This window comes from Rattus rattus, chromosome 6 (assembly GCF_011064425.1).
Source record: "Rattus rattus isolate New Zealand chromosome 6, Rrattus_CSIRO_v1, whole genome shotgun sequence".
Classification (NCBI taxonomy): Eukaryota; Metazoa; Chordata; class Mammalia; order Rodentia; family Muridae; genus Rattus; species Rattus rattus.
The window spans coordinates 85,682,260-85,697,907 of record NC_046159.1 but is presented as its reverse complement, the minus strand read 5'-3'; the positions used below and the strand labels follow the sequence as shown (position 1 = coordinate 85,697,907).

Here is a 15,648-nt window from a genome sequence, read left to right as displayed (position 1 = left end):
GGCTGTCACCTCTCTGTGCCCTATCTGTGTTCTCAGGGTTCTTGCTGTCAGGATCAGACATAAAGGCAAGCAAGGTGTTGTAACAGAGCCCAGCCAACCCCTGCTGAGGACACGGAGTCCCATTTGGGGCTGGCAGTAACACAATGTCCCACCATCCTGTTCAATATTCAGCTGGGTGTCCCTCCTGTTGGCCCTGCCTACACAAGCAGTTACTGGGAAGGTGAGGTAGCAGAGATGCAGCTTGGTGGCATCGCCAGAGACAGCCCGGGAGGGAAGGGCCACATCTTTTTGGGGCTGACTACAGGCACCACTGCCATGGACAGCCTGTTGTGGGCTACCTGGGTCCTCTGCTTGCCGAACCTGTGGGGAGTTGTAAGTAGCCAGCTCAGACTTCCTTCTCTGTTCTCTTGGATGGTGACAGTCTGTGGTGGGGGACCTCCTGAGTCTAGTGGCTCCCTCCTTCCTTCCGCTGAATAATCTTAGATCCTGCCTGGCACTGAGCTGCCTCCTTTTCCCCTCATCTAGGTCCTATTTGTATCCTCTGGGAGTCCCAGAGACACCTCTCCTGAAATGGCTGAGGCCGGTTAGGGCCTCCCTGTCAGACCTGAGCCTGCCCTTTCTCTACGTCATATACCCCAAGCTGTCACCTGTTCCTTCTTAAAAACAGCCAGTATTGTCCCATCTCCTGACTCCTGGGTCGTCTCCAGCATGGCTGTTTTCTTGAAGGGAGTATGGCCGTGGACCATGTGGGGCCTGAAGAGGTGTGAATACCAGCCCTTCCAGCTGTGACATCTGGGGACTCTTCCTTTCATATAGCCAGGGTAGGAGAAGCTTCTGAAACCAGCTTCTGCTCCCTGGCCTGTGCACAGGGGCATGGGGAAGCCAAGAAAGGAGTCTTCCCTGAACGCCTATGGGAACCAAGGCTACCTTCTTCTACTGCCTTGCCGGAGGTGACCCCCATCCCAGTACCTCACTGCCTTTCACTCAAGAGTCTGGCATCTGCGTACCATGAAGTGAACTCTGTGACACTTGAGATTTCACTTGCCTCTGTGTAAAAAAGAGAAACTTGGGCTTGATGCAGAGGCTCATACCCATAGTCTCAGCATTTGTGGACGCTAGAGGATTATCGTGAGTTCGATGTTAGTCTTGGCTACTGCAGAGAATTATAGGGCAGTGGACCTAGGGCTACCATGCCTCAGGGAGGGGGTAGGAATGAGCGATCTGATCTGTCAGGGGTGGCATGTGAGTGCCATGCAGGTAAATTCTGTGAACTCCCTATATGACACAATGGACTCACATCCTCCTCTGTGTACACAGCACCTTGAAAGCTCAATTTCGGGGAGGGAATCGCAGACCAGAGGAGTCACTCAGCAGCTGGTGTAGACACCAGATTCAGGACTAGAGTTGACCAGTGTCTCCCAAACCTTGAGGGGAGAAGCTGGTCAGGCCAGGGAAAGGTCCTGTGTGTGTGTGTGTGTGTGTGTGTGTGTGTGTGTGTGTGTGTGTGTGTGTGTGATGTATAAGTGCATGGATCTTGCAAGGGCACTTACGTAAATCTTGAGAGGTGTTAGGAATTCTAGTTCTCTAAAGAAAAGGTCAAACACCAAATCTTAGGTATACTCAGATCTCTGCCTCGCCTGGAGCACTTGGGCTCTACACAGCCCCTGAATCACCCATCAGAAACACAGAAATGTCCAGAAAAACTTAGAGACCATTTCTTGTGGCCAGCCCAGACTCTGGGAAGGATCCAGTCTGCAATCCTTATGATCACCAAGCACGCATGAAGGCAGCTTCCTTCCTTCCTATCTAATGATCAACTCAGTTTCCCTGATGCAGGACCCTCATCATCCACCATGCCTCCGTGCACCCTTGAATGTCCACCTTCCCCGATCTCTTGTCTGTATGTCTGTCTGAACACTCATCCACTCCACTAGCCAGTTAGTCCAGCCCCTCCCCATTCCACCCTCCCTGTTCTCTGTCCCTTTGCCTGAGTCAAGAGCTCTTGTTTTCTTACTCTCCCATCTGCCCGTATTCTCTCCCGCTCACATTTGCTCATGTGACTTGTCTGAGACATGTCAGACGTCCATGCTTTTCAGTTGGCTAAACCCAGGTGGTCTTCTGGAGTCTCCTGGCCTGGCCTGAGGCACTTCTTCATCTTCAGTAAGCACCATAGCTTCTTTTAACCCTCTCCACCTTGTCCCCTCTGATTTGGTCCTTGTGCCCTCTTGTTATGATTCTGGTCCCACTCAGATAACCAAAGGCATCTTCCTGACTGGAGATCCTTGACTGTATCTGCTAAGTCCCTTGTGTCTTACACATTTACCGGCTTTAGGGATTGGGACATGAGTATCTTTGGGGACCATTGTTCTGCCTACCAGGGCTGTTTATGCAGAAACACTTCTAGGGCCCAGAAGTGTATGGAGTAGGGGGTGGTGGGGAAGGAGGAAAGGCCTTGTGAAGGAGTGCACTGTCACAGCTATCGACATCTACATGACTTTCTTTAATGTGTCTCAGAATTCACTGCCACAAGATGGAAAAATGGATCTGTCTCTCTCTCTCTCTTCTTTCCTATTTTCTCTGCCCTCCTTTCTTTCCTTTCCTCCTTCTCTTCTTCTCCTCTTTCTTCTGCTCTCCTTCCTCTTTTTTCCCCTCCTGTCCCTCTCTTTTGAACATTTGCCCTCTATTCTGACTCCTCTTTCTTTAAGCCCCACTGCTCATCAAACATGCCTTGATATCTGTGGGGCAGATGGGTCTTTCTCAGAAGTAGGGCATGGAAATGTACCAGGCTTGGTCTCTGTCTTCAGGTCACTCCAGCTAGAGAGCACGGGGCCTCTAGTGGGCTTGTCTCATTATGTCACTATTTCCCATAGGCACTGGGTCACCTCCACCTAGAATGTGACTTCATCACTCAGCTGAGAGACGATGAGCTTGCATGCCTACAGGCGACAGAGGGGACCAACAGCTCGTCCCTGGGTAGGAAGGGGTGGGGATGTCCCTAATCCTGACACCTCCTCCTGCATTGCCCTGCAGGATAGCATCTCAGTTTCCCTCACAGGTACCATGTCTCCTCCTTCTCCACTTAGGATGCCCTGGGACCTGGGATGGGCTGCTGTGTTGGCCCCCAACAGGTTCTGGCCAGTGGGTCTCCCTCCCCTGCCCTGAATTCTTCTCTCATTTTGGCTCAGACCCAGGTGAGTGGCCTAGCTGTGGCAGAGCTGGGGAGCAGGTGGTCCCTTGTGGTTTGCTCATCACTGATTGGGTGATGGGCTGTCCTGGACTTCAATCTCACTTTTCTATCTTCGACTGTTACCCTGAAAAATGTAGTCCTCTTGGCTAATGACTGATAGCGTCAACCTCCCAGTGTAGGATTAATGACAGCATTGGAGTGAGGGAGGGGGTACCATATTGTAGAGGGTGAGAAACACCTCCTTCTCCACTTCACCCTCTGGGCTTCCTGACTCATTTTTTTTCTTCTTTTTTTTCGGAGCTGGGGACCGAACCCAGGGCCTTGCGCTTGCTAGGCAAGCGCTCTACCACTGAGCCAAATCCCCAACCCCTGGCCTTCCTGACTCTTATAGAGAAGGGGGCATCATACTTCCTGCCCTTAGAGTGTAGAGGTCCATCATTCCACTCTTGTGCCCCTCAAATGAATATTGTTCAACAGAGCTTTCTTGGAGAACAGGAAAGACTACACTTGTCTGGGACCCCAGCCACAGGAGAAGAGGACTCTTCTCTTCCTGTGGTTAAGAACTCCTTGTATAGACCTCGCAGGGACACTTGACAGTCAGGCCCTCCCACCATCTTCTGGGAAAGGGTGGAATTCTGTGAGCAGAGACTCTTGCTTGCCTCCAGGGGCTGTGAAGAGGGACTGCACCATCACGGGCTGGTCTGATCCCTTCCCACCATACCCCGTGGCCTGTCCTGTGCCCTTGGAACTGCTAACAGAGGAGGTAAGCAGCTCCCAATGTCTTGGAGGAAGGTGACCATGTATACTGGTAAAAGTGGTAGCTTACTATCTCAGTGGATGATGGATGGCTGTCATTGTCACTGTAACCGGCATGTGGGCATAGTAATTATAGGAGCTGTCCAGCAGATGGCAGGAACGTGCCTCCTGAAGCTGATTCATTTACGTAAGGGTGACACTTGGGTTACTTTGCTTTGAGGGAGAAAGGAAGCAGAGGGCAAACTGGAAGCCATAGCCACCCTCCTCTTGGCCAGCCTTTTCTCTACTCAGTTTCTGGTGCGGGGTGGGGGTTTTAGTTATTTCAGAGGGAACGATGTTTACTGCTGTGCTAGACAGGAAGTGCTTCCTTTCTCTGGTCCTCAGCCCGTGGTACAGTATACTGGGTTGTGGCCTGGGCCAGGGAAAGAAACTTAAGGGTGTAGTAATTACAGAGACCCCTAGCTCTGGGCAGCATACCCTACACTGTGTACAGATCAGGATCTTCTCAAGGCCCATCCACATTCACAATTCCATTTCTCCCCGCCCTCAGCCCTAAGAGCTGAAGCCCTGGTGTCCTTATCACTCAGATGGAGAGACAGCTCAGGGAAGCACAGGGATTGCGTGAGCTGAACGTCAGAGCCAGAGTTGTAGTAGTACCTGGTCATACTACACCCCTAGCTCCAACTGATTCAAATACTTAGGTACCAAAGAGCCTTTCCTGCCTGCCTGTGGCTGTCCCTGGTGTCCAGGATGTTACCTTTATATGGGATGACAGTGTTCTCAAGCTGGCTGGGGTCAAGAAACAGAACCAGATTCCTCTTGTGCTTTTGTTACTCTCCAGAGGCAGCAGCTTCTGCTGGTTCTTCCAACTCCCGGTGCAACTGTGAATCCCTAACGCCTCCACCTGCAGAGGCAGTGCCTGTACAAGGCTTTCTGTGGTGTCGGTGACTAGGAAGTTGGTGGAGTTGCAGACCCCTGCTTTGTTGCCAAACCTCCCTTCTGCTTCTGTTGTCCCCAGAAGTCTTACTTCTCCACGGTGAAGATCATCTACACCACAGGCCACAGCATCTCCATTGTAGCCCTCTGCGTGGCTATTGCCATCCTGGTTGCTCTCAGGTTTGTCATTTGCTCAGAAACCATCACTGGCTCCCTGCTGTCTGGGGACCAAGTCTGGTTCTTTGCCTGCATAGTCAAGAGGGGCTCAGATCCAGGCAAGGTGACCTTCGCTGACTTCTTGCCCCTCCCTCCCAACCCCCACGGGTGGGCCCTCTTCTCACATCCCAGGTCTTTGTTCCCTTGGCTTCCCACATGGTTGCTCATTCTGTTAGCTTCCGGTGCCTTCTTTTTCTTGGTAGTGCGTTCATCCCTGCCAACTGGAAATCCAGCTCTCATCAGGTTCTAAGAATCTTCCTTGACCCCTGCATGGTCCTCTTTGGATGGTTGCGGTTTTCTGACCATTATAGACCATTATAGCCTTCACCACGGAGCCCACTCTCAGCTCGTACTGCTGGGTGTGGTGGCTTTCCAGCCTTCAAAGGTTGAGTTTCCTCACAGGACTATGCTTCAAAGGGTAGATCTCTGATCACCAGGGGGCTCCCTAGGGTCTTACTGGACTGTGGTTGTCTCTGCACCCACAGTTACAGAGCTGTCTGAAGGTGGGGCTATAGAACCCCTGCTCCTTACCTGAGCGTAGGCCAGGAAAAGGCTGGCCAGCTGACCTTCAGGGTCAAACTGACACATTGTTCTCACTTTCTATCCAGTTCATTGGCTTTCATTTTATTTGATGTGGCTTTGGCTACTCTGCATTGGCTCACCTTCTGCCTAGCTTCCCAGCCATGCCAGGCCTGTTCTAGGCCCTGGGAAGGTCTTTTTGCAGTTAGGCCTCTCCATTCATCTCTCTTGTCCCTTCCAGGAGGCTCCACTGCCCCAGGAACTACATCCACACGCAGCTGTTTGCTACTTTCATCCTCAAGGCCAGTGCTGTGTTCCTGAAGGATGCTGCTGTCTTCCAGGGCGATAGCACAGACCACTGCAGCATGTCCACTGTAAGGGCTATGGCTGGAGGGAGCTGGGGCAGGGGGAAGAGGGCAGGGGACAGACCTGCATGTGCCTGATGTGTTGCTACACAGGCTGTATTTATGGCCAGCGACAAGGGAAGGAAGCCTCAAGCTTTCCCCACCCATTCATAGATCAATGCCTACATGAGCGACTCCCTTTGCCAGGGGCATCCCACACCATCATTCCTCTTTCATCAATATTCCCATTTCAAGTTGGTTACAGCAGCTCCTGGGCCAGCCAGCCATGTCATTGCCTTTAATGAGTATACAAGGACCTGGGTGGAGCTTGCCACCCCCTTCTTTCAGAGGCACCTAGGCAGCAGGAGGCACCCAGACTTGGGGACTGCTGGGTAGGGAAAGCTGGGAACTAAGAGAACAAAAGGGCCGCAGGGAGGGGGTGCATGGGCACAAGGGCAGTGAGATGGGGAGGAAGCTTTCAATGAGAGGAGAGTCTGGGGCAGAGCTACCTCATGGAAGTGGGAAGTCCCAAAAGTGGGAGGGATGGGGAAAGGAGAGGAGAGAAGCAGAGTGAACCAGAAGGGGTCAAAGTTCAAGGTCTTTCAAGTGTTCTGGAAATGAATAGACAAGTGAGTGCCCAGACCAACGAGTGGCCTGATTTAATTAATGAATTAATCACTGACTGCACTCACTTAGGCCGGGCAGCACACCAAGTACTTTACATGTATTATCTCTTTTGATCTTAAAAGGCCTTGAAGGCCTCACTGTAATCCCATTTTGTTAACAAGGGGCAGCTGGCCAGGTCACCCAGCCACACAGTTGGGGAATAGATAGAGCCCGGGCAACTGGACTCAGAAGTGGTACTGTAGCCCACATAGGCAGGTGAGGGAGGAACAAGACTAATGGTTGCACGCATGATGGACACATCCTATATCCACTGATCAAAGCTATGCAGGGATAAGCAGTCCATGGTTAGTATCACTTTAAAGGAGAACTTCAGCTTAGGAAGGGCACATGACAGAGCAAATATAGAACAGTGTGTGTGTGTGTTTGTGTGTGTGTGTGTGTGTGTGTGTGTGTGTGTGTGTGTGACACACCAGACACGACCTTAAGAGGTCCTGGAGTTGAGTTCTTCCTTTCACAGACAGAACACCTAGGCTGAGATGGTTTGCATGATTGACAGAAGACACAGTGAACCTAACCTGTGTGTCTGTGTTCTGACCATCACAATTATATTGTCAAACTCCTCCCGTGGCACACCAAGGAGGAATGGTCCGGTCCAAGGTGGAGGGGACCTGAGGGCTTGGGGTCTCAGTGGGGTGAAAGAGATCCAATGGGGGGTGAAGTGGGGTTCCAAGCTCTGAAGCATCAGGTCCCTGCTCTTAGATCCTGTGCAAGGTCTCTGTGGCCATCTCACATTTTGCCACCATGACCAACTTCAGCTGGCTGCTGGCAGAAGCCGTCTACCTGAGCTGTCTGTTGGCCTCCACATCTCCTAGGTCCAAACCAGCTTTCTGGTGGCTGGTTCTCGCTGGCTGGGGTGAGCATCAAGGGCTCATTGACCATCATAGGGGAGGTGGAGGTTGGGCAGGACCTGGGAGCTCATAAAGAGGCCTTTCTTGTTGTGAGTGACTCTGAGGCTCAGAGAGGGGGAAGAGGGCAGGCCATAGTCCTTTGCTGAGCATCAGGAAGTAGACCAGATCCCTTCAAGCCATTACCTGGGCCCACCATCATAGTCTGCATGTGGCTAACGATTGGTGGGAGGTGGAGTCTACACTCAAAGGGTGCAGGACCCTCACTCATCTCTGTGTTATCTCACTCACAGGACTCCCTGTGCTATGCACTGGTACGTGGGTGGGCTGCAAACTGGCTTTTGAGGACACTGCGTGAGTAGAGCAACTTCCTCACCCCCATGCTGTCAGCAAGGCCTGTAGTAGACTATCTAAGGGGGAGGGGGAGGGGACCTCTAGGTTAGAGCATGGCAGGTGGGCAGGAGGAAGGAGGAAGGAGGGGCAGGAGCTTAGGCAGGAAAGGCTGTCAGAGCTATGAATCTCAAGAGAGCAGCTCTGAGCAGGTTTTCCAAGGGCAAGAAATGTCTGGACAAGGATGAAAAGGGCCAGTCTTCCCTGGGCCTCTCCTTTGGAGAGGCTAGGATGGGAGAACAGGCCACAGGGAGACAGAGTGGGGATGAAGACTTGAGCACTAGACCGAGGGAGGTCCCAGGAGGCATAGCATGTGTGTTGAGGAGGTGCATTGTCAGAGTAGAAAAGGGGCACCTTCAAGCCCAGGCTCTCTTCTTCCCAGGTGCTGGGACCTAGACGACAGCTCCCCCTACTGGTGGATCATCAAAGGGCCCATAGTCCTCTCTGTTGGGGTCAGTTTCTGAGACCAGAGTCAGTTGCTTTCTTAACCCAGCCTCCAGGTTTCTTTATGTGGCCCTGCAGGGGGTGGCAGCATGATTACCCCCAAGGGAATCAGGAAACCAGTGCCTAGCTTCTCTGGCACTAGTTGGTTACATCAACACCTAGACCTGCTTTCTGGTTTCCGTGTGTCTGGCTTGCAGAGCGTCTCTTGCTGGGGTGGTAAGTGGTAGTGGATGGCACCCACAGATGAGCACTCAGCTGCTCCTACTCCCCTTGTGGCATGGCTCTTGTGGGTATGTGGTCTCTCCCAGCAGAGAAACTGCACAGTGAAGGACAGCTGCTTCGTACCCAAGAGACCAAGAGAGGTGGCTGGAGGCAGGTGGCCAGACCTGTCACTCTCATCCTTTTTGCCAGGGCTGGAAAGGAGGGGAGGAGGGGGAGGCTAAGTCTTTCTCTGCCCTGCCTGCACCTCACAGGTTTGGGATTCATAGTCATCAAAAGGGATGGGGCTGATCCTAGGCCGGCCATCTAGTGCTGCTTCTGACCTTTGCACCCACTTTCCTGTGCCTCGTTTCCAGGTGAACTTTGGGCTGTTTCTCAATATAATTTGCATCCTGCTGAGGAAGCTGGGGCCTGCACAAGGCGGCCTACATACACGGGCTCAGTACTGGTACCATTCATGTGTGTGTGCATGCACGTGTGGAGGTGCCATGTGCGTGTGTGAGTTCATGTGTGTGGCGTGTGTGTGTAGTGTATATCTGGGGAACCCACTTGGAAGGTACTTGGAGGGAATGACATTTGTTTTTGTCTTGTCCAGCAACTATTTATTACCCTGGTCCTGTCCTCTTCCTCATATCCCTAGAGAGAGAACAGATCTGGGCCCTTCGTCCCATGAGATTACAGTACAGGAAAGTGGCACACGAAACTGCCAGTTACCATGGCGAGTGGCTGACACAGGCTGCATTTATTTCTATGAGGGCTGGAGGAGGAGGTTATGTCTTAAATGGGAGGAGAGAGCAGTTAGAGAGGGTTCCTGGAAGAGTCAGACTTTAAAAGATGTACACAGACTCTGGGGTAGCCGGAATAACTGCATGGCCACAGTAGAATGATGGCCCTTAGTAAAGAAGCCCAGAGATTTGTGTGGAGGACAGAGTCTCCAGGAGGGATGGTGATGGACAGCCTCAGAGTCTAGAATTTGTCTTCCCCAAGGCGGCTTTCCAAATCAACACTTCTCCTCATCCCGCTGTTTGGAATTCATTACATCATCTTCAACTTCCTGCCTGACAGTGCTGGCCTTGGTATTCGTCTACCCCTGGAGCTGGGACTGGGGTCCTTCCAGGTGAGAGTCCCCTATAGACACCCCTTCCTTCCAAGGACTATGGCAGCAGGCCTTGACTGATTTCGTGTTAGGGTGAGGCCTATTTATGCTTCTGTTTAATTAGTCATCCATCTTTACCCTTTATCTTTACCCTTTACTCATCCAACTACTGATACAGTCATCTGCACATTCCTCAGATATTCATTCATCCGCCTATGTACCCATCCATCTACTTATTTATCCATCCACTGTTGATTATCCATTAAACAATTCAGTTACACTTTCTTTCTTCCAACCACCCCTCCCTCCCTATTCATCCATCTACTCATCCACTACCATTTATTATCCAACCATCAATTATTTTCTCCCTCATTCTCATTAATTCATGCATTATTTGCTATTAATCAATCAATCCATCCACCCACCTATCTATCCTTCCATCCCTCTATCCATCTTCCGTCCTCCTTCCTTCCATCTTCTCCACTCATTCATGCATCATTCCATTCATCTTTACCTATCCATCCACCCATCTATCCATCCATCTGTCCATCCATTTATCTATTCATCCATCCACCCATCCATCCATTCACCCACCTGTCCATTCATTCATCTCTCCTTTCTTCTATTTCTTCTTTCTTCAATACACTTGCCTATCCATCATTCTTCTTTCCATTCATTTGTCCATCCATCCATCATATATCCATTCTTTTTATTCCTCATTCCTTTAGCCACATACTCATCCATCCATCCATCCATCCATCCTTTTCACTCATCTGTTCATCTATCCTTCCATCCATATGTTAACCTATCTACCCATTCTTCTGTCATTCTTTCTTTTCATCTATCCATCTATCCTTTCTTCTATCTATCTATCTATCTATCTATCTATCTATCTATCTATCTATCTGTCATTGATCCATCCACCCACCAATATATCCATTCTTCCTTTCATGTCTCCTTCCTTCAGTTCACTTGCCCATATAATCATCCTTCTTTCATTCATCTTTCCACTCATCCATCCTTCCATCCATATATCTATTATCTATCCATCTGTCCTTCTTTTCTTCCTTCCTTCCTTCCCTCCCTCCTTCCTTCCTTCCTTCCTTCCTTCCTTTTACCTACCCATCCCACCCATCCATCCATTCAACCATCCATCCATTCATTTACTCATCTTATCTTTTCAATTCTTATCAAGAACTTATTATATATCAGGTAATGTGCTCACTAATGCAGATAAAAAAATAAAGATACACAGTGAGGTGGGGGGATACCTATACAGCCTTGGCAGGCATGCCATGATGACTACATGGCTTAGTATGTCTGGTGCAGTGACTGGTGAGCAAAGGTGAAGACAAGAGAAAGACTGCCAACATTCCAAAGTCAGGCCAAAGTGTTCTGATGGAGTTCTTCCTTCCTCTTTGATCCCACAGGGTTTTGTTGTTGCTGTCCTCTACTGCTTCCTCAATCAAGAGGTAAGTGTGCTCCCAAAGGCTCACCTCTACTCAACAAGCAGACTTTCTCCTCAGCTTCTTTTCTTTTGCCCTCGTCCTGTAAGTCCCAGCATGGTCGACTCCCATGATCCTCTACTTTAGTGATCCTTTGTGTGAGTAGGTTCTGAGCCCCTCAATTACTTTTAACCTGAATACTTTTGAACGCCTTGCCTGCATTCCTTCTATGAGCTGGGCTAGGTTCTACAACCAACTCATGAGATGGAGATCTTTCAAGGGTCAAGGAAGGGTTGAGCACAGAGCCAGAGCATAACAGGAAACAGAGAATCCTGGAAGAAAGGGACTCTGAGTGCCAGAGTGGAGGCAGGAGTGAAGTGAGCAGACAGAAGAACAGAGGCCACGGCACATGTGGGATCATAGGAGAAAGCTGACAGAGAAGAGATAGTCACCCAGGAGAACCTGTGGCTTTTGTTCTTATCAAAGTCCTGCTGTGCAGAGATGAGGAGAACTTGGCTGAGTCCAGATCCCCAGCACTCTGTCAGCATGCACAAGCAAGGTCACAGCTCCTCTTGATGGCTCTGTATTTGCCATGGGCTCTGTGGTTTACAGAGACCTGGACAATTACTGTCTTATTTCCTACTGTTAAGGAATTCCTTCCTTCCTTCCTTCCTTCCTTCCTTCCTTCCTTCCTTCCTTCCTTCCTTCCTTTCCTTCTTCTACCTCCCATCTATCTATCTATCTATCTATCTATCTATCTATCTATCTATCTATCTATCTATCTATCTATCTTCCTTCCTTCCTTCTTTCTTTCCTTCTTCTACCCCCATCCATTTATCTATCTTCCTCCTCTCTTTCTTCTTCTCTTTCTTCCTCTCTTTCTTCCTCTTTTTCTTCCTCTTTTTCTTCCTTTCTTTCTTCCTCTTTTTCTTCCTCTCTTTCTTCCTTTCTTTCTTCCTCTTTCTCTCTCTCTCTCTCTCTCTCTCTCTCTCTCTTTCTTTCTTTCTTCCTTTCTTTCTTTCCATCTGTTCATCCATCCTGGCCTTACCTGACACCTCTGTCCCCAAATGACTCGCAGTGTACCAAACCCATTGCCTGAGTCTTGCTCAATCTTATCACAATATGAACACAAGGTCATAGACTCTGAGTATAGCAGTCCTAAGAGTCCTGGGAGCTTTGGAAGGGGTGGGGTGAGAAGGAGCCCCACTGAGATGAGTTGAGTTTGAGAAAGGAGTTCACACAGGAAGTAAGTTGTGGGGGAATCTTTTTTAGGAAACAAAGTTGGACATGAAGTGGTCACATATTGTTGGTGACAGGGAATTTCGTCTCAAGTACACTTTCTACTTTTGGGGCAATTATGGAAAGGCCTTTGTTCTAAATGGCAGTCAGTTCCCCTTATCTTTCATGTAGTGCTAGGTTAGCTCTCAGGCAGAATGTCTTTCAACTCCCTCCGTCCCCCAGCCAGACAAAGATACAGACTGCTCCACTCTACCTTCTCAGCTTTCTCCCTTCAGTTGTATCCACTGGCCTTCTAGACTAAGGCAAGGGTGGGTCAAAGTCACTCAGAGAGGGTCACCTGGTCGTCGGCCAGGAGGCACAAAGGGCAGCCATGCATTTGCCTGGCCTCAGACACAGGCAGTGCTAAAAGAAAAAGCTTCGAAGGCAAAGGCTGGGAACAGTCCAAGGAAGGAAGGATGGAAGGACGGAAGGACAGACAGAATAGTAGTGTCTGTTCCTGGCAGGGCTGGCGACCAGGCTTTCCTCGCCTGCCCTGTTTCTCCCACACCATCTCCTGGTGCACCTTTAGTCTCCTGAGGTTGAGCTGAGGAGTGGCAGTGGGATCTTCCTAACGTCCTCTCTCTTGTCTGTGGAGGTGAGGACGGAGATTTCACGCAAATGGTATGGCCATGACCCTGAACTTCTGCCAGCTCGGAGGACCTGCACTGAGTGGACCACACCTCCCCGATCGAGAGTGAAGGTGCTCACCTCTGAGTGCTAGGCCAGCCATCACAAAGGCCGAGCCCCAAAACCCTGCACTCAAACTGCCATGCCACCAAGGGCAACAAGGTCCTCCCTTCCGTTCTCGTTCTCTGCATCTGCTTTCTCTAGGTCCCTGTATATCAACCTCCGACTATCTCAGTTCCTGTCTGCCCCCATCTGTTCTTTCTTCCCATCTAAGGCTATTGCCCAAGGCCCAGGGAAACCAATAAACTTGTACATGAGTGATCTGCAGTTGAGTCAATGTGGCTCTGAAGGGGAGCTCTTGTCAGCAGCCATTATTTGCACTTCCGGTGCATTCCTCATCCCTTGGCTGCAGCTGCCTCATTGCCATTTGTCTCTATATGAATTCTCATGTTTTATTTATTTTTTAAAAGCACTCTTTTGTCTCAACCCCCACTCCCCTTCCCCTCCTCCCACAGGCAAAGATGTGAATCTTTGCTTCTCTGTCTTGCAAGCGTGGAGTGAGCCACATGTCTGTATTTGGATGTAAATAAATGCTATCTGTTATGTGTCTCATTCTTCCACTAATGTTTTCCCCCAAGCACTGTGCTTTTAAGGGCTCTACTGCACTGCTGAGGGTACATCTGGTCTCTTGTTTTGACTACCCTGGGCCACCTGTCTGTCTTTCCAAGGACTGTAAGACAAGCCTCTCTCTGGGACTCGCACCAGGAAGAGAGCCCGGGGCATCACTCACACCTCACGCTTTGAGATGATTCAGTTGTGCCAGATTGCAGGCTTGCGAATTAGCAGCCCAGCAGCCCTTGCATTCAGCAGTCCTTGTAGCCCCACTAGCGGTCTGGCATTCTCCTTCCAGTTAATGTTTACAAGCTAAACGGGTGTAAAGTGGCAGCCGGTTGGTCCCTTTTTCCCTGATGTCCAACAAGTGGGAACAGTTCCTCTTGTGTCTGCTCGCCTTCTGAGCTTGTTCTGGAAGTGCTTTGTCTGTCTTTCTGACGGGGTGGGGAATCCTTAGCTCCACATCTCTCTCCTTTGTTCTTCTATTTGTGTCCTGGGCTAGTTACTTTTTTTTTTTTTATCACCACGGGGAAAATGTGGGAAAGAGAATTTATTTTAGCTCACAGTTTGAGAGGGTACAGCTCACCACGGTGGGAAAGGCATGGTTGGGGAAGCAGCTCACATCTGCGGCAGCAGGGTTTCAGGACAGTTGTTTTCTTTGCATCAGCATCCGGGAGGATGGGAGGTCTGGCTAGTTCCAGAATCAGGCCAGAACCTATAATGCCCATTCTCTAGAAACTGACCTCATCCGCCAAGGACTTCCTCTGATGTTACTACAGTCTCCTTGGATAGTGCTATCTAGGGACCAGGTGTTCAAACATGAGCTTATGGGGAGAGGGTATTTCCCATTCAAATACTAATATATGCCCTTCTCTGTCCCAGCCTACAGCTAGCTGCCCTCACTCAATGTAGGGTCCCTGGATGCCACACATCCTCACTCTCCATCATCTCCCATCCTCCTTGGCAGGAGGAAGGAGAAAGAGAGTGATGCTGTCCTTAGGGAACTGTTTGCTGACTGATGTGGTGGAGGGTTTCAGCAGGAAGTATATGTGGTGTTGGGTCAGTTATGAAGCCTCGTCGACTTGGTCTACCACAGCACCCATGCTTTGCAGAGCTCACTGCACCCTAGCAGGAAGCCCTGCCCCACTGCACAGCCCTCCTCGTCTCTTTCTCCTGCTGCTCTATGAGCTCAGCCCTCCCCTTCTATGTAGATCCTGCCTGTGTGGACTGATGCCCAGGTGCTATTTCCCTTGTTCCAGATTTTGCTTGTGGCTCTGGTATGCCCTGTGATCCTGTGCTGTAGAAAGGATCTGCTCATCCTGCCTGGCCATCTTTCCTATCCAGGTGTCCTTTCCTGTATATTGGGAATGGGAAAGCTAGCCTGATGGTGTGCAGATGTGTCTGATGGAGGAGGATGACATTTTTCTCTCACATTCAGGAGTGAAAAGGGTGAGGTGGTATGAACCCCATGATTTCCTGTTACAGGGCTTTTGCCTTGGCAGGTGGCAGGCAAATGACAAAATCAGTGTGGTCCTGTCTTTAGTCTCACAATACACTCCTGCCTTTAGTCTCAGATCACATAACTAATTAACAATCATTACCATGGTTTGGGGCCCAGAAGGGATTACAAATGAAGTAAAACCCAGCTATATTCATACACAAAGACATAGTCTTAAGAGTTCTCCTGTCATGAAAGTATCTTTCTTTGCATTTTGGAAACATCTTGGTGCCACAGTGCATTTGTCAGTTTGCCTCTTGTCTTTATGCTTAAAAAAAAATTCAAAGACAGTAAGCACATAGAAGGACGGTCAGTGTCAGTAGTCATGAGGAAAATGCAGGTAAACCCACACCGAGATATGGTCACACCCAGGACAATGGGAGCAATGGAATAAAAACAAGACAAAACCAAATGTTGGTAAGGATGTGGAGAGACTGGAACTCACATGTTACCTGCTTGTTTGATAAAATGTTTTCCTGTTCCTTACAAATGCTAACCTTGAGTTACCCAGGGAAAGTACTCCTAAGCATGGGTCAGAAGAACTGGGAA

At 49.8% G+C, this 15,648-nt stretch overlaps 1 protein-coding gene across 2 annotated transcripts; it reads left to right on the top strand.

The window, feature by feature from the left end:
• Positions 1–299: 299 nt before the first annotated feature.
• On the top strand, positions 300–13,596 carry Ghrhr (growth hormone releasing hormone receptor). 2 transcript variants are annotated; one of them, XM_032905151.1, is made up of 14 exons: positions 316–372; positions 2,871–2,973; positions 3,084–3,191; positions 3,853–3,950; positions 4,962–5,059; positions 5,856–5,988; positions 7,345–7,498; positions 7,784–7,844; positions 8,263–8,332; positions 8,900–8,991; positions 9,531–9,660; positions 11,070–11,111; positions 12,958–13,062; positions 13,194–13,262. In XM_032905151.1, the coding sequence occupies exons 1-14, from the start codon at positions 316–318 to the stop codon at positions 13,260–13,262; spliced, it is 1,320 nt and encodes a 439-aa protein (XP_032761042.1). The 2 variants fall into 2 exon arrangements, with proteins under 2 accessions (XP_032761043.1, XP_032761042.1); XM_032905152.1 differs by having other exon boundaries at positions 300–372; positions 12,958–13,596.
• The last annotated feature ends 2,052 nt before the right edge of the window (positions 13,597–15,648 follow it).

What these genes read in the sequence shown, in the direction of transcription:
- Ghrhr (XM_032905151.1), top strand. Translation starts at nt 316, where the DNA reads ATGGACAGCCTGTTGTGGGCTACCTGGGTCCTCTGCTTGCCGAACCTG. An exon ending in TGCCGAACCTGTGGGGAGTT is followed by an intron (nt 373 to 2,870) that starts GTAAGTAGCCAG and finishes TATTTCCCATAG; the next exon opens with GCACTGGGTCACCTCCACCT. An exon ending in TGGAACTGCTAACAGAGGAG is followed by an intron (nt 3,951 to 4,961) that starts GTAAGCAGCTCC and finishes TGTTGTCCCCAG; the next exon opens with AAGTCTTACTTCTCCACGGT.